Genomic DNA, 24,166 nt, shown 5'->3' on the forward strand with positions numbered 1-24,166 from the left:
TTATCAATTTGTGCTGTTGGCCAGAGTTTCCTGACTGTGGCTACGAGGGGCTGTAAAACTGATGAATTTGCATGGAAAAAGAAACCAGTGTAAGTAATTTGTGTAAGAGGTAACACGGACATACACTGCTATAATTCAGACACCCTGCAGATAGCAGCCTGCTGCAGTGTGAGCAGTTATGGGTTAGAAAAATGACCACACTGCAGTCAGTCTGACTTGAATGGAAATCAATCATAAAGGTACTTTCTCTGCAGCTTCTACACCACAGTCTTCAGCAACTCCTTTGCCAAGCAGATTTCTGGTCTGTAAACCGCGTGCTGATCTCCTTTCTCTACCCTTCCTTTCTAAAAGGTCTGACCCAGTGCAGGCTAGGGGTATGGTTTTCCAAAATGGAACATAAAAGAAAGGCGCTGGACCAAGACGAGGATTTCCCTCTATGTGGAAATGAACTTCCCTGCTATTATGAGATTTAAGCAATGCTTTTTATGAAATGTAGTATTAGGTGCCAAAAGCCAGCACAATGTTTTAACCCCATCAACGGCATCTGCTAATGCAGACAAAGCACCGTTTTCACACATCCACATTTGTGGACACAAGTTAAGAAATATGTGGGTTTGTGGTGCCAGAAAGGGTAGGAGGAGGTGAACACAGAAATTGTTATTTCTGAAAAAATGTTTTCTTTTTATTAAAATAAGAATAGTTCACTGATACCCTCTTCCTCCCCACTCTGACTCTTGAAGATGGTTTACCTTTGATAATAATTGTGAATTCAGTTGGTGAAGTAAGTATATTCGGGCATTTTATTGACACGAAGAGAGCTCAGTCTTGGATCTCAAGAAACTTAGATCTCTACTCTATAAAGGAAGGAACAGTTTCTACTGATCTCTGTATTCTCAGCACACAGTATGAGATGTTTCGTATATTACACATGCAACATTTGTTTACTGTTTGTGTTACATAACATTTACTGAATTGAGTTAAAATTACATGAGCTTGTTAATGAAAAACAGCTAAGAACTGCTATTTATTGATCATTTATTATGTGTCAGGCTGATGTGCTATGTGTTTTACCCAAATTATCTCTTTTCATCCTTGCAGTATCCCCACAGAACCTGTATTTGTCTATTCTCCTTTACAAATGGGAAACTGAGCTGTAAGGTTAAGTAACATGTTCAAGATCACACGGGTAAGTGACAGCAAGGATTTGAACCTGAGTATCTCCAGATACCAGCCCAAAGAAACAGAGGTGAAACTCACATTTCCTTTCCTTCATCATCAATTTCTACAGGGACGGAGTCAACAAGATTTATAGAGAAAAATAACTGTCACCTATCCATGACATGGGAAAACATCTATCTGTCGTCTTCCTTCTTCCTTCTTTGTGTTTTCAGGTCTTTGGAGTTGGAGTGTCAGCTGTACTTCCCTGGATGGAGGGCCTGATACGTGGTCGAGCAGAGCCGTCCGCGGTGGGGTTGGCAGTGCTGACTGATCTCCTGCATTAGTGGCTTCTGCCTTGGGGACTGGGATTGATTTTCTGCATTTTAGAGTATCATCTCATCTTAGCTTTCGGTTGAGGTCAAATGTGGTACCTGTTTAGTACCTGATACAGCCTCAGCCATGGGATTAAGTCTTCCCCGACAGGGGATGGAGTTGATGGCCTGAGACGTCTTTTTACCACAGTGATCTATAAACCAGGAAGGGCTTCTAAGCAGAAGCCCCTTCACCAAGAGTGTACTGGGACTATCTGACCATTAGCTCTTAGGAGACCAAACGGTATCAGCAAAGTCTCATCCCAACAACCTACAAATCCAGCTGTCTGGATTTGTCCTAATAAGTCTCAGTATTTTCACTAAGAACTGTCTCTTTTTTTTTCCTTCTCCATTCACTGAAAGATCCTGGGTGTTAATATATACTCCTATCAATCACATACTGCATTGACTCAGTTTCTGTATTGCACTTAATGGGTGGCTTTGCTGAGTGTGGACTACACTGATCTCATCCTGGAAGTGCCTACTGTGTCACCAATAGCAGTCTTCCTAATCAGCAAGAGTTAGCTAGGATGATATATACCAGCCAAAATGTCAATAATATTTGTGGTCTTATTGTGGGAGTAATACTGAATTTCTGTCAGGCTTCTGGAAATCCCAAAAATACCTTTTAGTTTTCTAATGTTATCCATTGGATAGGAATATCTGCTCTTAAGAAAATTGAGGTTTATGAGTACATAAATAAAAGTTTACTAAAAATCACATTGCTGGTAATGACCTCTAGCATGCCCCTGCTACTCACAGGGAATTTTTATGTCCGTAATAAAAAAGAAAGGAAAATCTAAATACTATAAAACTAAGTACTACTTTAAAGAACTCTGATAAAAAATAATCAAGGTGTGGCTAGCCACTAAAAAAGTTGTTAATATGTCAGTGTTAGATTGAGAATTTTTAAAACATCTTGCTATCCATTAGATACCCTGGAAGAGAAATTTCCAGAATAACGCAGACATATAGGCTTTGGCTAAAAAGTTGAGGAGTCAGAATTTTCTGGTTTCTTAAAGCAGATGAATTAGGTCTAGTATTGGCATACTTTTATTCCAACAGAATTATTAACTTTGAAGGGGTCACGAGAATGGTCCTTCTAATAAATTGACTTTTAGAACTCGAATCTCAAATCAGTCCTTCTTAATTTATACATGCACACAGAGTACATACAGACACATATTCTTTTTTTTTTAATTTTTTTTTAAGATTTTATTTATTTATTTGAGAGAGAGAATGAGATAGAGCGAGCATGAGGGGGGGGAGGGTCAGAGGGAGAAGCAGACTCCCCGCTGAGCAGGGAGCCCGATGCGGGACTCGATCCCAGGACTCCAGGATCATGACCTGAGCCGAAGGCAGTCGCTTAACCAACTGAGCCACCCAGGCGCCCTACAAACATATTCTTAATAAATTTGCTGATAGTGTGGCCACCTCAAGGATCAGCTCTGAACACAGAGTAAAAGACCAGGGACAGAGGCTTTGTTCAATGATGAGCATGGTGGTTACCATTGTGGAGCATTTACTATATGCTAGACACGCGCCATTCTCTCACTTAATCCTCAAAACACTCCTGACAGCTATTACTATTTCCAGCATTCTGATGCAGGCCCAGCACACAGTTGGTATTTAATAAATATTTGTTGATTGAACAAATGGATTGTTACCTATGAGAAGAACATAGCTGGGAGGGGTTCAGTATTACCCAAAATCATACGTTGGAAAGTGGCAGAGCCGGATCCCCAATTCTATATCCTGGACTATGATACCATCTTAAATATGGATTTTATAGAATGTATTACCCTTAGGAAACATAACCCACGAATTAGCTAGAAAAGATTAGAAATAGATGAATATATGAATAGAGATCATGATAACAAATTAGTATGGACATCAAGGTGTTATGTGTTTTGCTTCTCTTTGAGTCCAATCTTTAAAATAAGAATGCTTATAGCCCGGTCAATTTAGGAAGAGCTTCAGCTAAGAACAGAAAACAAAAGCCCTCCCCCCCGCCTCACCCCACCCGACCCCAGAAGCTGCCATGAGAACTCTCTCTACCAACCCTCACCAGGAAGGTTGTAGAAGATGAGTGTAATAGAAAAAATGGGACTTTCAAGCATCGAGTTGACCAATGGATCTGCTGATGTCATAAGCCTCTTTTGACAGGAGTGGGTACTGACGGAGACGACCAGAGTTTTCATTTCAGTTGCCATGCTGGTCATAAAGCCACTGCCAGGGCCCATGCCGAACACAGGGCACACCGTACGTTGCAATTTGTAAGTAAGGATGGGGACACCTCTCACTTTATGTGGTTCCTTCTCTATGGGGTGAGGAGAACAGAATGGGGAAAATCACACGTGGCCACCCATACTGTAAGCTGGGATTCAGAAGAAAGAGTAGTTTGGTGAAAATTTCTATTACCACCAGCCCATTCCATTTGCCACTGGCTTTCCTGTCCAAATCGTCACCCCAAATATGTCAAGAAAAAAAACTGTGTAACAAAACATCCTTCTGAACTAATTCAACTTCAGGGTTTATTTTGAAAATTTATTGAATTATAGCAGAGGAGACCCACTCAATTAAGCCAGCCAGACTGATATTTTTCTTCCTAAGAGTATGGCAATATTTATTATTTTATCTCCCTATGAGGGGCTGATTAAAACTAGGAAACATTTGCGGTATCACGATATATTCAGAATAAGGTGGCTTAGGCAGGCAAAATGGAACAAAATTATAGGGCCAATCAGTACTTTCTAGTCCATAACTTAACAGATTTTCTTTAAAAACTGCAATTTAAAGATAAGCATTATGATTTTTTTGAAGGGCCTCCCACTCTTTTGTCTGCGGCACACCATACCCTCAAGCTGGAAGAGGTGCCATTGACTTCTACAGACAGAAAATGTGTGATGTTCTTTTTAAAATTACTAGTAGAGCCTGCTATTGACCATCTAATTATGCCGAGTTCCATTTATAAACATAGCTAACCACTAAGTTTATGGAGACTTTTTGTGCTGCTTTAATAGGATATTGATCGAGAGCATAGTTTGAGTGGACTGCCATTGAATTGTGTAATGGCAAACAAAAGGCAAGGTCATGGCCACTGTTCATGCGAGGGCTGCAGTCTATTTTTTATTATAATTTTTTTGTTTCTTCCTTTAATGCTCAAGCCCAAATGGCTTCTTTCAAAAGAAGGGCCTGCCTAAGAATATTAATTTTACAATTAATTTCCACGCAATGACCACAACTCTCATGTTACTTCGCAGAGGAGCAGGAACAGGCCACTTGCTCAGAAAGGAAAGTTTCAGCTCTCCTCTCTTTTAACCAAGACCTAAAATTCCTGCAACTATTTTCAATGGCACCCCAACGGACTGGACGTCGGGCAGCCCTCATCCTATACCTAAACTTCCTCGTGAGTCTGTCTTTGCGAGAACATTTTGTAATTTCCAAGTTTGGGCTTGTTCCTATCAAAGAGCTTCACTTTCTTGTTGTACCTTGGAGCCGAGGTAAGTCTGTTGTCCTTGCTCCAGCGTGTCAGGTTAGAATACCGCCAGTTGTTCCTATTATATTAGCTGGCCAGAGAACCCAAGCGCACGGATACGGGCACTCAAAGTTCCACAAAGGGCCTCGAGACTTCAAAAAGAAGTTGAAAAATGAACTGCAATTGGGATCCTAATGATGATTCCGGTGTGAAAATATAGAAAGAGTGCACATGTCTAAGGCAGAAAACAGCCACTAGGGTGCCACCTCATGCCAGGCTGAGGCAGACGCCTGGCTCTACTCACTCCCCCCCCCCCCGCGCCCCCCCGCCAATGACAAACAACTCGGGAATCCTGTAGCCACCCAGCAGCCCGGCTTTGTGGCAGAGCCAGGACAGTTCAGCTGCTGGATTTACTAGATTCTGCAGCAGGGCAACGGGAACCAAAAATTCAGTCTGGGTAACTGAGAGTGGTTTTTACACCCAAAGACGCTAAGGCTGGCCACAGTGTACTGGGAACCCTGGCTTTTCAAAATTCCAGGGCCATGAAGTCATCCCTAGCCACGAAGTTTACTTAACCCTTGCAGCCCGCTCGGGTGTACAAACCACTGCTAGAAAACTAGAACCCGCCAGGCCAGAGTCACAATGGCCCGTGTGTGTATTTGCGGTTTTCCTCTTTCCCAGTGAAGTATTTAAGGTTTCAGAGTCACCCCACCAACTTCAAGTAAAACAGTCAGCACTTTAGAAGGAAATGGGCAGAAGTAGTGGATTTTTCGGGAGGATTTTTCTGGGTTCATCCCAGGAAGGATATTTGGCAGCCTCAAAGCACACACTTTGAGGAAAACACTGGTGCAAAATAAACAGGAGTGGGTACTGACGGAGACGACCATCGAAGCGGGGTCACTTAGCAGCCGGTCGAGGGGGCTCTCTCTTTGTGGCGGCTTCATGGGAAAGAGACCTATCTGAAAGTGCTTCTTGGAGGCTTTGTTTGAAAATGCAGCATCATGTAAGAACCCTTCCAACAGATGGTTCCTGTCTTTTTCCTCACAGTATCATGCTAACACAACTTTAGTGATTCTGAACCACATTGTTAGCACTTGGAAACCCCCTCCTCGGGAGCAGAGAAGACCTCTCTTTCCCTCTGGCACCGTGTCTAGTGGTCTGTATTCCCCCTTCCCGACCCTCTCCTGGAACAAAGTAATAAATAAAGACAACGACTTTCAGATGGCCCCGTCACAGGGTAGGAAAGGTAGGAGGAGCGCCAACAGACCTCTACTCTTAGGCTGCAGGACTTTGTTTGTGGCGAAGAGAGACAGACCTCTCCTTTCTTGCCTTTCGTGGACTCTAGATAATGCAAAAAATGAAAAGGTAGGTAGGCAGGAGGCAAGGGTGAGAGGGAAATTAGTGAGACTGCAGCAGGAGCCCCTGATTCTAACAGCTCCATGCATCTGATCAGTATAATTTAATGACGAGCAACCTTGCCGCCTGACCCTCACCTCTGAACGTGTGAAGCTAAGCCAGCAGCTTTCTCTGGAGTTTCTCTGCCATTGCCACCCTGTAGTAACACGATTATAAACAACAAACTTAGCACATAGTGATTTCAGTGAATCCTCATGAGGAAATGCTGAAATCGCACCTCCCTCCTCTATTAAATTTAAAAAGAGGAAAGCAAAAAACAGAAACTAACTGGAAACCCAAGGAAAGTAAATATTTATAGTAGCAAATTTTCAAATTGCATGCTAAAGATTCAGGAAGAGGGAAAATGTTCAAACTACGGCCACCATTAGTTTGACATTTCCAGGCCATACATGTGCTCATAAGTGTGACTGGGGGAACTGGGTGGGGCTGAAATAAATAAGAGGGGGTTAAGAAGAAATGTGCAACAGGGTGGAAGAAATTCAAAGACACCGAGGCCATTAAAAACATCCAGATAAAGGCCGAACTCTTCATAGAATGAGTAATAATTCGGGGGAGTGGGCAGATGACTGGCTGCAGTGCAGGTGATTTTTCAGGAAGTGAGACTGTTCTGTAAGGCACTGCAATAATGGATACATTTGTCAACACACAGAACCTACAAGGCAAAGGATGAACCCTAATGTAAACTTCTTGTAACAAATGTACCACATTAACAAAAGAGGTTAATAAATAGAGGAAACTGTATTGGGGGGAGCGTAACAGTAAAATCCTGTACTTTTTGTTAGCCTAAAACTGAGAACCTAAAGTTGCTCTTAAAAAAATAAAGCCTATTCATTAAAAAAATCATAACTGAAGACAAATCCAGGGGGAAAACATTTAATTAAGTATTTTAGTTGTTTTTGTTTGTATGAAAATAGCTTTAACCTTTTTTTTAATGCACAGATTAATAATCTAAAAGTTTATCAACTCTAACAAGAAATGATTTTTAATTAAAGCACATAATCTTTGGATTCTGTTTAGCTCTGTAGTGCAGTTATAGGAGAGGTCATGACAAAAATGTCTGCAGTCAGCTAGCTGAGCACAGCAAAGTAACAAGAGCAAGTTTCTTAACCTCTTTGAGCATCACAGTCTCCTTCATCTATAAAAAGGGACAATAACAGCAACCGTGGAAGGACTGAATGAGATTATGTTTACAAAGTGCCTAGCACAGTGCCTGATACATAGTATATGCTTGATAAATGCTAGCTACTGTCATTTTTCATATTAGTATTGTGCTCCTAACAGAGCTAACATTATGCATTTAATCAACTTGTGCGCCAGTTAGCTTATTTCTACTTCAAGGTTGCAGAATGCACCCCCCAGCCCCACTCATTTGTAAAAAGTGTCCACTGCACCTCTAACATGGACATAGAGCCCTTCCAACTCGGGTAAGGGGGCAGGGCTGCAAGAAATGGTTAAGGATTTTGACTCCTCCTGCGGCTTGAGTGTTCAGTCTCTCGGAAAGGTGTGTGGGTGAGGAGACCTGAGCTGGGGGCTGGATCCTTACCCCAGCAGCCGAGGTTCTCTTGTGACATGTACCCCGACAAACCTGGATTAAAGATCTGCAAGAGGGAGGGGGGCTCTGGCCAGCAGTTTGGCTTGAAGCCATGATTTAGCTGACACAGCCCAGTCCCACTCTTGCCAAACAGTTTTAGTCAGCACGAGGCCATGTGTGAGTGAGTCCTACAGCGATTACACAGCAGTGTGCAGAATCGAAAAGCATTCAAGAGCCGAAGGACGCTCACGATGCCAGACATCAGCAACATAACCCCCGAAATGGGGACAGGAAACAAAACCAGGTCCCTCTGCAAATTCAATCTGTGGTCTGCCCCTACCCTCTGGCAGTCTTGAAGGCAGGTTTAGAATTCGCTTGGCAACCATGCTATGTAGACTGAATGGAGGTCTAATCTAGCTTGGAACTGATAGGCCTTGGGATATAAGGTCTTAAAGGGACATACGGAAAGTGGAAGAGGGACATGATTCTGGGGATAGTCCTGAGCAGCATGGGCCTTCTCTACAACACCCAGGCCTTGGGACACCGACGGTAATAAAGACAAAATATAAGCATTACAGCAGCCAGGGTAGAATAAAACGGTCTGGTGCTCCAATGTTAGAGCTAAAAGGATTTTCTTTTCACTCTTGAAGGCTATGTTTAGTAAGGGCTCAAGGACGTATTTCCCTGTAATGCCATTATGACATATATATGTGTGTATATATATAATCTATATCATATTACTACTATTAAAATGACAAGAAAAATGTGGGATAGCGATCCTTTTTAAAAGTCTTACAAAGTGAAAAACATTTTTTTTAAATCTATAAATACATTATTTGACCATGGTAAATGACTGGCTAGTTAGCTGTGCGAGGGCAGGCAGCATATATCCTGGGGATAGAACAAGGTCATCTCGTCTCTTCTTCACTGGTTGGTACTTTAAGCACATTTGATAACACGGCAGCAACTTCTCCATTCCAACTCACACCCTCCTGCTCCTAATGCCTCATCCCTTATGGTTTCGCCTCCCTAACACTAGAACACCCCAGCATCAACCAAGGGTCCCGGCTCCCAGAATTCCCACACTCATAGTTACTTCCCCCTACTTTCCCTGTCTCGTCACACATTGTACATTTCTTCAAGTCCCCTTGGGTCCACGTAAGAGGACACTTTCTAGCATTACACAGACTTAGCTTTAACTATTTACCCACTGTTTGACTTTGGGTAAATGACTTAAATAGACCCACAATTTAGCTCATTTGTAAAAAAATTAGAGTAATTACTTATCTGACAAGTTTATTGCAAAGATAATTTATGCAACATACATGAAAACATAGCATAGCGTCTGGCAGATAGTGAATGCTCAACAGTCATTAGATTTTTTCGTCTAGCCCTCAGACTCCAGATCCTCTGCTTCCATCTTATATCCCACTTTCTGGATTCTTAATAGTCTTCCAGCTTTAAGAAATAAGAATAGACAGAATCTGAGCCTGTGAGATAGGGATGGCTTGGCTTGCTTGACCCAACATCTTGTCAGAGATGGACTGGTATACTCAGTCAATCTTGCAATACTGTAATGCAGTGAATGGGGGGTATGAACTTGAAAGTATTTATTTTTACTCCACCTCATTCCACAAAGGATTTGATGCAGTTGATACCAATGTTAACAATGTAGTCTTTTGAAGTAGGAGGAGAATAAAAAGTAAAATTTTAATATTTTCTACTTATATTTTCCTCTTGTTGGCACCCACAACACTATACTCATTGCAGGTATGCATTTAAATAAATAAAAAAAAAGATGTTTTTGAGGGAAGGCAAGAGTAAAAGTGTGTGTGTGTGTGTGTGTGTGTGTGTGTGACAGAGAGAAACAGAGAGACAGAGAGACTGAGGGAGAGGAGGGGAGAATCCTATACCTTCTCCTTGGACTGTCTGGATTATGTCATAGCAAAAATACAATCAATGACCCCTTTGATCAATGCAACAGGGTGGTGACAGATACTCTTAATTCATTGTTGTTGGTGATTATTGACAAGCCGGTAATGATCATGCCATACTGTGTCACTCAGGCTGAGGGCATTAGCATTCTTTAAAGGTCACAAACAAATTCTTTTAAAATGCAGAATTTCTTAGAAACCAGGGAAGCCTCAGAAATTTTTTCAACCAGGTTCACACTATAAAGTAGGGAATATGTGAGACAGTCAGGATTTCAGTTCTTTCCCTGTGTCTCACATTAAAATGATATTTAATTTTTTCTGATTTAAATTCTTGGCTGTCAAATAAACTGCGTGGCGAAATTCTTCCAATGGGTAAATGGAAAAGGGATTCTGAAAGCTATTTATGTCTCTTGGAGGCTGAGGCAGACAGCACAAACCCAAGGCAAATCTGTACCAAATCAAAGCAAAATTATACTTACTCTGTGACACTCTTACGAGCTCAGTCACACTAAAAACACCTGATGTGACAAAACTGTCTTGGAAGCCCAAATGTCCTGGGGAAACAAAAACAAAAAAGAAACAGCGTCATAAACAGAAGACATCTGACAACAGAATTCTAAATATTAGTTTCATTGTGATTAAAAAGGGCAATGTCTAATTTCCTACTCTGCTCTATTAGAGTTGACGTGGGCGGGGACAGTCATTTCGTTACATAGCTGGTTTTCTGGTTTGAATCTGGGGGCTATGGAAAGCTCTGACACAACTGGGTGATTTCTGAAATGGTTTAAAAAAAAAAAAAAACTCAACAGGAAATCTGAAACAAAAGAAGATTTAAAATAAATGGTTACCTTGGCTGACCTCCGAGACCTTAACAGCTGGGCTGAAAACAGCCTACCTAGGAATCAGCCAGGGCACCTAAATTCCAGAACAGTTTTTTAACATTATTCTCTAAAGAAACATCTGATCAGGATTAGCTATCCACCCATTCAGATCAAACAAGATTTAAAGATGTTCTCTTCATTTTTAGAGGCACCACAGGGTGAAATCTTGAAAAAGCCAAACCAGTAAAGGCAAGCCTCAACCCTCGAAACATGAAAACAAATTCTTTTGAGCACAAATAAAAATTTAGATTTGTTTTGAGAACAAGAGGGTTTTTTTGTGAGGGGGTGGGTTGAGTCTTTTCTCTCTCTTTTTTTTTTTTCTTTGAGAAAAGACAATAAACCAATGGTTCGACATGACAATCTTTGAATTTTGCATCTGCTTTATTTTTGCTGGATATAATTAATTCCTTTAAGATATCTGCTATTACAATCTCTTATCATTTGCTTGTTTATTTTTATGGTACATTCAGGAACATAAAACTTATAAATAGCAAGGAATACATAATTTAGGATATGTTGTTTCCTTCTCTGCTTCTCAAGTTTTCTGATTCTGAGTCTCAGATATATAAAATCTAGTTGAGATGTGTCTTTAGGGTTAGCATAATCACCTCCTTTAAAATCAGGGCCAAAGGAGAAGCTCGCCGAAGGGATTTTTAAAATAACTGTCCTTTGAAATAAGAAACATACTTTTAAGAAATGCAACATAAGAAAACAGGTCAATATGAATATATAACAAACAGCCCGCAAGTGAGATTTATGTTATTGACAAAAAATAGATTTTGCCCACTACCAAGGGGATGCAAATTTACCTATGGTATAGTTTACCCACCAATAGATTCATTAAATGTCACGCACACAAACACATGCAACAAATCACTATGTTTTGGAGAATTATAAAGGTACCGACAAATTATTCTTTTTCTGGTTGCATTAGAATTAAGAAAGATTTTTTTGTTGAATTTAAAATATTTTTCCAGTTAATTTTTATATCAAGCACAATCTATGATATTTTAGATAAAACAGCTCTAATTTCTAGAACATGCAGTAACTATAAATTGCTTTTTAAAAAAGATTTTATTTATTTGTCAGAGAGAGAGAGAGAGAGTGAAAGAGCGCACAAGCGGGGGTGGGGGGCAGCAGGCAGAGGGAGAAGCAGGCTCCCCACTGAGCAAGGAGCTGGATGCAGAACTCGATCCCAGGACCCTGGGATCATGACCTGAGCCAAAGGCAGACGCTTAACCGACTGAGCCACCCAGGCGCCCCTATAAATTGCTTTTTAAAAGTAAAATGGCAAACTTTCATTTGAAGATGTGCTTAAGAAATTTCACCTCTTGAACAACCCCCACCCAGGTCTTTGGTTGACTTTAATTTGGTAAGCGCCTGAGGTGTTGTCCCTTGGATAAAGAGAGCTGAGAAATAAAAATAAGCAAATAAATAAAAATTCTCTAAAGTGGTCTCGGCAAAACGGACTATAACATCTCTTCCTATTGTGACGTTGACATCACATTAATCCCACAGACTCTAACAAATGAAATCCAACCACAACATACATGAAATTTGACTTAAACACATCTAGCGAGAGGAAACGCAGGGTTGAATGGGAAACTCGGGGTTGATGTCCCGCTCTTGTTCATCGCCGTCTGTGGCTCTTGCTTGCGGGCTGATACTTGCTTCAGTTCCAACCTTTGAAATTCCTTACTTTAAGGACAACTTCACAAGAATTTCTGTACAGAGTGAATGTGAACACATGCACTTCACTCGCGCCACCAAAAAAGCAAGCACTGTATCTTGAAAACTAAGTTTAGTGTGGCGCAAGGACTCAGGAGGGGGAAACACCTGCGAGCATTCATTCCAATATCACCTCTGGATTGCCTCTTCTCTTCTCTCCACCTCTTAGATGTGGTTTCTCCCGGGTTTGCACTCCATAGCACAAATTTCCTAGTTACTTCCTCTGCTTCCACGATATCAGTTACCAGTCTTGACTTTGATATTTATGAAAACTAGAATAACGTTTGTTTCATTCACCACTGTATTTAATGCCTGGGACAAAGCAATTAGTAAGAGAATACTTGTTGAATGAGTGGATGGATGACTCTATAGGCCAATGACTCTCAAATCTCTGTCTTTTGCCAAGAGCTCTCTCAAAATGTTTATGGGGTATTTCTACTCAGATAGCCATGGGTATCCTCAGACCCAACATGTCCAGTGCCAATGTGTCCAATGTTCTTCTCCTCCCCAAGCCTGTTCTGATGCTTTGGAATTCCCTACTTCAGAGAACCATCCACCACCATCTTGTTTTCTATGTTTTGGTGCCATCCCTAACTCCTGCTTCTTACAAAAACCCACATCCAACTAATCCTCACTGATTCCATTTTTTACTATTAACTCCAAGTTCATCTCCATTCCCCCTCCCCTGCCTTCCCTCCCCAAGTCTGTGGCTCAGGCTTTTCCCAATTCTTACCAGTCTGATGGGGCAGCCTCCTAACTATGTTCTCTATTGTCAGTCCTGGCTTCTCCATAGTCTACTGTCTACTCTACAGCCAGAGCTGTCTCACTAACAAGCAAATCTGAAGGCTCATTCATTTATTCAACAAATATTTATTGAGCACCTACCATGAGCCAGGCATCGCGCTAGGGGTTCAAGATACAGCTCCCACATTCAGGGAATTTACAGTCTAGGATTAGAGATAGCGGAACACATAAATTATTTTAAAAATTATAAACGGTATAAATGAAATAAAGAAAATAACTAGGAAACACTTTAGAAAGGGTGGTTAGTGAAGGTCTCTCTTAAGAGCTGACATCTGAGAGACACTAAGGAGAGAACCAGGAGAAGAAGGGGAAAGAGCTCTTTAGGCAGTGGGATTAGCATGTGCAACGGCCCTGGGGTAGGAAAGAATGAGATGCTGGAGAATCTGAGATAAATCCAATGTGTTCAGAACTCACTGCCCTGTCAGAAATCTTGTAAGAGCCCCACAGAGAGCACGGGGAATAGCACAAATTCTATCACATGGCATACAACCTTGACAGCCTCTATTTTCCTCTCTATGCTCATTTTTTTAAAAAAGATTTTATTTACTTATTTGTCAGAGATAGAGAGAGAGCACAAATAGGGGGAGCGGCAGGCAGAGGGGGAAGCAGGCAGAGGGAGAAGCAGGCTCCCTGATGAGCCAGGAGCCCAAGGCAAACCTCGATCCCAGGACCCTGAGATCATGACCCGAGCTGAAGGCAGACACACAACTGACTGAGCCACCCAGGTGTTCCCACTCATTTGTTTTAAAAAAAATCTCTTCTCTCTCTCTTCTGGCCCTACCCCATGGGCCTAAGGGAATACTTGCTTCACCATGGTCCTGGTTCACTCCTCTCCCCACACTGTTCCCTCTTCCTGGAAGGTCTCTGTCCTTCCGGCACTTTGCTTGGCCAACCTCCTACTTGTCCTTTAGGACTCAGCTTTGTTGTCATTCTATCAAAAGCCTTTCCTGGTTACCTGTGCCACTGGCAAAGACTCCTTTTCTCTTTTCTCAGTACTGACCAGGTGTACGGAGTATACCTCTAATCTAGGACCCAGCACACTGAACTGTAATTTTGTCTTTTTCTCATATTAGACTGTGGGCCCGTTGAGAAAGAACGTCTTCTGTGCCTCCAGGTCCTAACACAGTGCCTGGTATAGAGTAAGCACTCCAGGGGTGTCTCTGAGGGAACACAACCCAATTTGGGCCTAAGGATGTTTATTTTCCTTTTTATAGAAATGTTGACAGAACTTTATTTTTGTCTCTTTCTCTCTCTCTCATCTCTAGCAATGTAGTTTGAACTAAAATGGAGCCAATGTACATCTGAAAACTATTAAAGTGAACAATCCAAATAGTCCCTCCAGACTAAACAGGAGAAGGGCTGAAGAGCCAATCCATTTAGGATGGAGCTTCCAATCAAGAAGGTGACATCAGGTTCTCTGATGAGAAATGCCTGTGGGGTTGTCCTATTGTTGTGATTGTGGTTCCTATGTTGGGGGACTGAATTAAAACAGAATTAAAGGGCAGCATGATTTAGTGGACCTAAGGGGCCAAAAAAAAAGAGTCTAGTCCCAAGCTTAAAGTAGAATCTTGTGTGATCCTGAGAAAGTCGCTGCAAAAAATCATGATTGGATCCTCCTTGTCCTCTGAGCAACCTGCTCCCTCAGGCTGATTTTAGTAGAATGCGTGTAATTTAGAGGGTGGACTATAGGTGACTGTACAATAATCAGAAAAATTAAAATAAAAAGTAGAATGATTTCACAAGTCCTGATGTGACCATCTCATCTGTAATGTGTCCCTGGGAAAAGGTACATGTAAACACTCCATGTAACTTTAAGGGATTATGAAACTGGTTTTGCTCCTTCACCAATTATTTGGAAACCCACGGGTGAACTCTAGAGGAAGAAAGCAATGAGAAATGAAACTTAAGAAATGATGGAAAAAGTGACACGTCTAATGTAATTACTAAGCAAACTTGAGCAGATTAATATTTCATTCTCGCTAACACAGACCAAATCATAAAAATGACTTTCAGGGAAATAACACTAATCTGGGTGTTCTACTTTATTGCAAGATGAGAGAAAAATGGAAAAGAAAATAAAAAGGTCAATTTCAGTAATTCTGAACTTCGATGTTCACACTAAAAGATCCTCAGTTGGAAAGCTGATTAAACGTCCCTGAAAGGTCCCAAGATTTACATTTTGAATAGAGTCTCTCAGAAATGAGTGCATTCTGAACTACTGTTCAGGAGCAACTGTATTGTAGCTCAAAAGGAGGAGCAGATCCTTTCTCATTTTATATAAAATGGCTAAAAAAGTTCATTCATTGAAATCATGTTCAATGAATTCCCAATTAGGGTACAGATTTCAATACCTTGGAGTCCGTCGTACTCACACTGGGGAGATGAGGCTTTCTAAGAGAGGCAGAAATATAAAAAGCCAAATTCTTTTATGCGTGGTTAGGAAAAGCAGTTCTCTTTACCTCAATGATATCAGCAGTTATTATGGAAAATGCCATTATATGGGAACCAAATCTCATCTCACGAAGGGACTGAACATCTATCTACCTTAACAAGCAGGGAAGGAAAAAAAGTTCGATTTGCAGAGAGACAGGTAACCTTGCAGAACTGCTCAGAGGTGGAGGGGGAGTAACAGCTTGGGACAAACCATCCAGAGGGTTGGTCTTGAGAGGAAGTTTGAGTGTCCATGAGGCAGAGAATGTATTCGAGGAGGTACACTGACACACTAGATGGTATTTCTGTTTGTCCTGTTGGGATAGCAAAGGGCTCTCAGCTCTAAATGATCAAATCTCATCTGGCTCATCAGGATGCAGACAAACTGCAACACACAGGTCATTTCATCAAAAAGAATGCATCTCTATTCTATTCTCCCCTTGGTAAATAAGGTTCCATCACCAGGAAAAGACAAGCCAATGACCAGGCCTTTCCATGCCTGTGTTTGGGCTACTCAAAAGGAGAAGGGGCCCCTTGTTCTCATGCACTTATATTCTGTAAGTATTGGAGCCTGCTTGCGATGTGCAGGCTCTGTGCTAAGTCCTGAGGACACTGCTCTCACAGAATTTACACACTCATCCTTCTAAAGAAAAGTCTACCTTAACCACGCTGCTCCTCCCTGGAATTTTAATTTCTCCTTGTGCAAACTCCCCCCATTGGTGTACGCGCCACTTGAGGAAAGGGAATGTGGCTCCTTCATTTTTCCCTTTCCCCACAGTCAATACATTTTAGGTGTGCTCAGTCAATACCGTTGAGTAGAACTTCTGCTCTACTTGTCTATGTCTTTCTACCTTACGTGGGAGTTCTTTGTTTATCTATCTTAGCTCTGCCCCCTACAACAAACCCAGCAAGGGCATGGTTGGATCTCATAATTTTACACTGTCCACAGCGCCCAGCACAATCACTTGGTCTAGGTGTGTAATAAATATTTATTAGTGACCCATTTGAGTGACTTGAGATACCCAGATTTAGTAGCCCTCTAAAGCACAAGGGAAATTATTATTAGCTTACCTCCAGGGATGCCTTACTTCTGTGCTCTTAATTTGGAATATCTTAGAAAACAGGTTTTTAAAAGATGGGGTGGTCCATTAAGCCCACATTCTAAAATTTTCGTCCCATTTTTGATGACTATACATTGAGTATTTATTTTGTCATTCATTGATAATGAGATATTATTTTTAGAATAATTCCTAATATTACATCAAATGCCAAAAATTTGGACAGCTACTAAAAAGAATGTAGTAGCAATAAAAATAACATAGACATTCTGTTCGTGTGATTAATCTTTACAATGGCGGAGTTTCATTCGGTAGCCTGCTTACGGTAAACATCAAAAGACTGATATACATTGCTGGCTAAATATTTCTATATCTAGAAAGTTGTGTCTGAGAATTTGTAAAACAAAGTGGTATTTGTCAACTAATAATACGAAAGAGGTGTTTTGAGATTCTCAGATGAAAAGGGTTTTATAAATGCATTTGTACTATGGTTATCGTGATCCTGGTTTATCACAACACATCAAGGAATGGTCTCTAGTATGGGAATAATGTAGTCTTAGCTGAAAAGGAGGATGAGTCAAGAAGCTATTTTAGAAGATGTGTCATGGGACTTATGTACTATATTGATTCCTTTCTTTGTTGCCCCAAGTTTCCCTGCCTTGCTCAGGTATTTATTATTCCATACAGGTACCTAATCTGTGTTTTTAGTTTGTTTGTTCTGCCATATCCATAAAGTCAATATTTGGTTTACTGCTTTCATTCATCAAATATTTATTGGATGCCTATTATGTGGCAAGCACAGTCCTAGGCCCTGGGGATTCAGCAAAAAATAGCACAAGGTCTTTATTCCTGCGGGGGGGGGGGGGGGGGGGGGCAAGACATTCTCAGTTAAGAAAGATGTTTACACCAAGATTTCCAGTAATGTATTTATCTAAGAGTGGGTCTTTTTATAAGACCTTTCTAGGAAAGACTATCGCAATGTCCTGTGCCAAGTCTGCTGGCTGTCCATACGTATCCATGATTGACAGCTACAGACCAGATTCCTAGCCTCTTTCAGGAGTGAATGGAAGTGATACAGTCAACTTCTACCCGACCTGCCTGAAAAGAAATTCCTGCCCTAGGCACTCTTCTTCCTCTTTTTATGAACTAGAACAGTTTCGACCACGAAGACAAAGACCATGCCCATGGGATGGCAGAGCAGTAGGACAGAGGGAGCATGGAACCCTGAATGACAATGTGAAGAACTACCCTGCCAACTTAGCCTGCTCATCTGCAAGAGTTACCAAAAAGAAAACGAAATTTTAGTGTACTTAAACCATTGCATTTTTTTTCTGTCTCTTTGTTACAGCAGCCTACCACTTACCTTAACCAACATAAGTGCCAACCTTTCCCTTTAGAATCTAAAATGTCACGAATCAGCAGCCCAAAGGCCAATTCCAGTCTGCCAGCATATTTTGCTTGGCTGGCACAGTATTCTTTTTTTTTTTTTTTTTTTTTACATATGGATGTTTTTAAACTGGACATGAACTTAAAAATATGCCACACTCCCCAACAGTCTTTATTATATTTCATTTACGTAATGATCTGTAAGGCCCCTGTAGGCACACAAAGCTTGCTAGGCATTTTCTTTCCACGTTAATCTACTAGCATGGTAGGGAGAGAATGGATGGATGGTCGGTGTCTTTTGTCTGATAAAAAAAAAAGCCATGAGTATTTCATGATTTCTTTGAGAATTAAGTTTATTCTTTGCTAGGTAGTTAAAGCCCTTCAAAATCTGTCCTCTAGGACACCTTTCCAGTGTTTAAGGTATACTTCCAATACCTCCTAAATATATACTCTATATGTGGCAGCCAAGATGTCTCACTTGCTATTCTCCAAATTTTGATATGCTCTCTCCTCCACATTAGAATTCATATCAGTGCTTCCCCAAATGTTTTATGTACAATAGTCCCCCCAAATGCCCCACAACAAACAAATAAAAACAGGGATGCCTGGGTGGCTCAGTCGGTTAAGCGTCTGCCTTCAGCTCAGGTCATGATCCCAGGGTCCTGGGATTGAGTCCCGCATCGGGCTCCCTGCTCCGTGGGGAGCCTGCTTCTCCCTCTGCCTCTGCCTCTCTCTCTCTCTCTGTCTCTCATGAATAAATAAATAAAATCTTTAAAAAATCATGAATAAATAAATAAAATCTTTAAAACAAATAAAAACAAAGATACCAATATATGTACAATAAAGATTTCCTTAGTAAAATAAATTCAGAAAACACCATCACACCCACCCTTGGAGAACAACAAGAAATATTTACACGTTAAAGCCTCTGAGAGTTCCTGCAATAAATAAAGTTTCTTAATATTATTTCTTTAAAATTTTTAAAGATTTTATTTATTTATTTGAGAGAGAGTGAGCAGGAGAAAGAGCATGAGAGAGAGAGAGAGAGAGAGAGCGCGCACGTGCGCAAGTCAGGGGGGAGGGGTAAAAGGAGAAGCAGGTTCTCCGCTGAGCAGGGAGTCTGACACTTAACTGACTGAACCACCCAGGTGCCCCAAAGTTTCTTAATATTATTTAACTCACGATTTCCCAAATAACTTGACAAGGATACCATCTGTTTCTGGCAAATACCATTCTTTATATAGATTGTTCTGCTCCTTTTCCTATTTTCCCCATTTGGTTTACACACCAATGTGCTGAGGGGGAAGTAGAATCTGAACTCTTCGAGCTAATTCACACTTTCATGCAAGGCCCAAGGACACTCCATGTCTTTACTTGCAATCATTCTAACACATCTACATCAGGAAAATGGATCAAGCCTGTAACAGGTGTTGTAAAGGTAGGCTACTTATCTGAAAAATTTATCCCAGAACCTCTCTAGATAGTATTGATTTTCATCAAAAGTGTAGCTTTCCTTTATCTGGCATTTATGTGTTTGGCACCGTGCTATGCACTTTGGACATATTAGCTCTTAATTCCTGCTGCAACTCTGTGTAGTTGGCAATAGTCTGATTTTATAGAAAAGGAAGCTTACGCTCAGAGAGCTTAAGTGACTTGCTGAAGGTCACACAGCTAGTGGCAGAATTTAGGATTAGAACACAGGTTCATTTAGTTCACTTTACATAATAAATGTTACTGCATGTTTATCTATCATATATAATACCAGAGACTTGATTTATTCAGTCTAACCCAAAGGCCTTATCACATCTTTTCACCAATTCCTGCACTTAATAAAGGAAGAGTAGTATTTCATTAAATTAAATTTGATTGCTCAATGACTTCACATAAAGAGGGTTTATGAGTTTGAGTTACAAGGATTAAGCACTTAATTAAAGGATGATGTCTAACAGATAGCAAAACATTTAAATAAAAAGTGAAAAACGATTTTTACTTATTTGCATGTTTAGAAACATTGAATGCACGGCAACATGGAATGAACTGGAAGCGAAGAGATCTTAAAGATCATCAGTAACAGTAATCATCATTGTGTTGTAACAAAGGCTTTTAATAAAGTAATGAAGGCTGATTTTAAAAATAGTAATTCGTTTAATATGCTTGCCTTCCTGTAACTTCTCTTCTTTACCTCAATTTTATCCTCTGGAACAGGCCAGAATAAATCTAATCTCTCTTCTATTTTGCTACATTTCAAGTATTTGAAGATAGCCTCGGCCCCTAATTTTCTCTCCTCTAGGCTAAATATCCTTTCTTTCATAGTTTTGTCATGTCAACAAATTAATTTCCCCACTGTCCCTAAACATTTAGAGTCATACCTTTATAAGGGCTCGCATAAGCAGAAATAGATACTTAGCAAGTGGAGCCAATTACAAATTAGTTATGTACAAGAACAGAGAAACACTTGCTTTACAGAATGTTTTTCTGAAGCACCATAAAAAAAAAAACTTAAAAAAAAGAAAGAAAATTTTGCTTCATATTATTAACAAAAGTAAACTCCAGTATCATTAGCATAATAAAGTTAGTATTTTATAAGTATTTTAAGATTAATTTTGTGTTTTTTAATGGACTTAGAAGTACTTTTTTTAAAGGATTTTTTAATTAACCTGGTTTTGAATTAATGGGTTTTTTTTAAGCAACTTTATTGTTTTTATGTTCTGAGTCAAAGTTTTCTCTAAACTTGGACAGTAATAACTGGTAATCTACAAATAGATCAAACTATCTGTAATAGCTTTAGTTTCTGTTTATGAACTCTTACACATACTGGAGAAAAAAATAAGGAAATTTATTCTCTGAATACATCGGAAACTGATTACCTTAATTGAAACAGACATGAAACTGGATCACCCGAAGGCTACCCTGGATTATGAATGTAAAACAGCAAAAAAAACCTTAATGTGCATTGTCCTGTTCTTCATTTTTAGGTTTAATTCACATGGCTATGAAACATTACAGAGAGCCCTGCTTGCTAAACCACCTGAGGACACATGCAATCAAGGAAAGAAGATGACCAGGGACCATGTGCTAATTTTAAGACACTGATGTTTGTTCACCAAGCTTGGAAAGGAAATCATCGATGAGTTGAAGCAATGTATTCTAAAAGAATCCTTGCAATTCCTTGTCCAAGACTACAAAAAGCAAAAGAAAATTACAAACAGGTAGATGTCGTTTTCCAAATACATAATAAAATTAGTTAATGTTTAGAACCACAAAATACAAAGAGCGCTCATCTTTTTAAAAAGTCATTTGCTTCGTGTAATTCTTGTTCTCTTATCCGGCAATTACTTAATTACTGATGCCATAATTCACAGCGTTTATTAAATTATAGACTCTATATTATACATTTCTGCAGATACTACAGCATGCCACAAATCGTGTGGGCCACTATACTTTGAAGTTTGCTGGCTTAGCACAAACACAAAGTATTTTAGAAGTACCAGAAAATTCTTTGTGAATATAACAGAATGAATTACACTGTTCGGGCCATGTCATGTTAGCACAATGGAGAAACACTTTTAAGACTTTAAAGTCATGTAATACAATTCTAGGCTGGATTTTTCTTGTTAAAAAAAAAAGTAGAATGGGAGTGATTGTGAAGAGAAAAGGGCCAATATTTGACAACAGAAATCAGCATAACCTTTTAACTGTAGCAGCCATGGGTGACTGCCCTTTGACCTTGAAAGATTATGTGGGATTTCAATGACAACAGCTGGAAGTGAGCATGTGTGAATAGAGAACACGGATCTGAGGCCTGATACAAAAGACTGCAGAATCTCTGCCCAGATCGGAGTGCTGATTAGAAATTGTTTCCCGGTCCTGGCTTAATAGGGTGTGATAATGAAAGTTGGCTTTTTTTTTTTTTTTTCCTTTTAATTCTTCCAGCAAGAAATCGTCGTTGGTAGATTTCTTCCATACCCACTATCCCGTCAGCCCCTCAAATCTTCCAGGCTTTCATATGTTAACAGGCCCTCCTTCTTATGGATACGGTTAAAAACCAAACTTTGTTTTACAACCTACTCGTCTCAGACAAAACTTCTTTAAGTTCTTGAGTTCCTCTCCTGAGTTTCAAAATAACTTCTGTGGCGTTTCACACAGGGTATGATTGTTTTTTGTTTAAGGACGTGTCATGCACAGACACACACGTGTGCAGACACACAACTTAAGAGCTCAGTGAGAGTGGGAACTGTCTCTCTTTCATCTTTTTAATTCCACCATTTGTACTGTGTATACCACATGGTGGGTCCTCACGCCGTGGATGACAAGTAGGCACAGAGATGAAATACTGCTTCTTATCCACTCATTCTTTCTATTCTTCTTGAGATGCACAGGTAGATTCTTACACACACATTCAATAATTTCATCTTTTTCTTCAACCAAATTCACATATTCATTAGCAATTTTTTAGTGAAGTCAATAGGTGTGTTTGCCCAACGAGAGCACATGAAGAAGGTAAGTAATTATTTCCTTTCCCAGATAAGGTAACTCAACCCACTGGATAGAGAGATTTGACTGCTTGCTGAACGTGGGCATTTCAATCCCTAAGACTCTCAATGAATGACATTCATTGAGCTGAAATGCACCTAAACTGTCACAGATGCAATCTCCAATTCCTATGTACGATACTCATACTTGCTGACATTGCTCTGAAACCAACAGGATGATGCCACATGATTACTGAAAGGACACTGGATTATGACTCATTTGCGTTGTTTTGGTTTTACCATACACTCCATCTTAACTTCTATTGCTCCAGATTTTGTTAACTCCTCTAGCTCTGGATTTTGCTAACTACTCTAGTTTCTAGATCAAATTAGCAACTTCTTAGCTTCAGTAGGAGGTGGCCTTTCTTTTAAATGCAAATAATACCTTGAGTCAGGCAGACGACCAACCTGGCTGTGTAGTAAGGGACAAACAGGGGCTGGTGAAACTGGCTTCCAAATCAGACATGGGTTGTCTGCTTACATCCTTCTATAGCAACTCTAGATGTTATTCCAAATAAGCCATGGGACAGATTGTTTTTCAGAACAGACCAAATCCATTTGCCGTTTCAAAATTCTATAAACAGAGTATTAAGGAATTCAATTCCCACAGCAACTATATGAGCGTTGGCTTTGGCTTTATGGGAGTTTCTGCCAAGCTCAGATATTTGTAGAACTATTGGTTTAGAGTCTCCTTTGCAACTCAGAGCAGAAGGGACCATGGCTTGTGATCTCAGTTCACTTTAAGGACTGGGTCTTGCTGGTGACAGGTATACGTGATAAATGTTCCAGAAGGCTGACCTAATTTCCGCTGAAGTGAGTGTTTTGCTAAGAACATTCCCTCAAAGGGTCAGCTTGCAACCAAGATGTAGCCTGCCAGTGTCCATTCTTCTCAGCGAGTTATTACCATTAGTTATGAAAATTTGCTCAAAATGAAGCTAATTCTGCCTCACTGAGCAAGCTTCTCCAGACTTACTTTTGAACTGAAATAAATTACATATCTACTTTAAGATTAGAAATTATCAAACACATTCAGTTTCGTAGTTTTTAGTCACTTGTGATCAGAAAACCCAAACACTCTAGGCTAAGTACAAATCAAGGCAAACTGGCAATGTATTTCTTTTCTCTTGTAAAGGGATTAGTATCTCGACATGTTCATTTATCTTGTCCTTCAAAAATTATATTTGCAAGGTATTTTTTACATAAAATATAGCAGGAGGGAAGGTAGTAGGGAAATTTGGGTCCTGAATATCCTAAGTCTCAGTTGTCTCATCTGTAAAATGTCACTAATGGTCGCGCTTACCACAACTTTGTTAGGAATAATGAGATAATGCACTCAGACTGCTTAGCAAAGAGCCCAAGACACAGAATGTGTTCAAAAAACAGTCGCTGCTCTTATAAATAGTAAATATATTCTTTATATCTTATATCTTGAATTCTGTAGGAAACTTTAAAAGAAACA

General features: G+C 40.1%; 1 protein-coding gene across 9 annotated transcripts in view; it reads right to left on the reverse strand.

Annotated features, from left to right (window-relative positions):
• NFIA (nuclear factor I A) overlaps nucleotides 1–24,166 on the reverse strand; it is a 369,111-nt gene that overhangs the window by 116,357 nt on the left and 228,588 nt on the right. For 7 of the 9 annotated variants that reach the window (XM_035018415.1, XM_035018417.1, XM_035018414.1 and 4 more), the window contains exon 4: nucleotides 10,368–10,442. In XM_035018415.1, the coding sequence (XP_034874306.1) occupies nucleotides 10,368–10,442 (75 nt within the window). Of the gene's footprint in view, nucleotides 1–9,216; nucleotides 9,413–10,367; nucleotides 10,443–11,407; nucleotides 11,437–24,166 lie in introns of those variants that run through there. The other 2 variants (XM_035018420.1, XM_035018422.1) reach the window with 2 other exon arrangements.

Source organism: Mirounga leonina, unplaced genomic scaffold (assembly GCF_011800145.1).
Source record: "Mirounga leonina isolate KUSES-001 unplaced genomic scaffold, KU_Mleo_1.0 Mir_173, whole genome shotgun sequence".
Classification (NCBI taxonomy): domain Eukaryota; kingdom Metazoa; phylum Chordata; class Mammalia; order Carnivora; family Phocidae; genus Mirounga; species Mirounga leonina.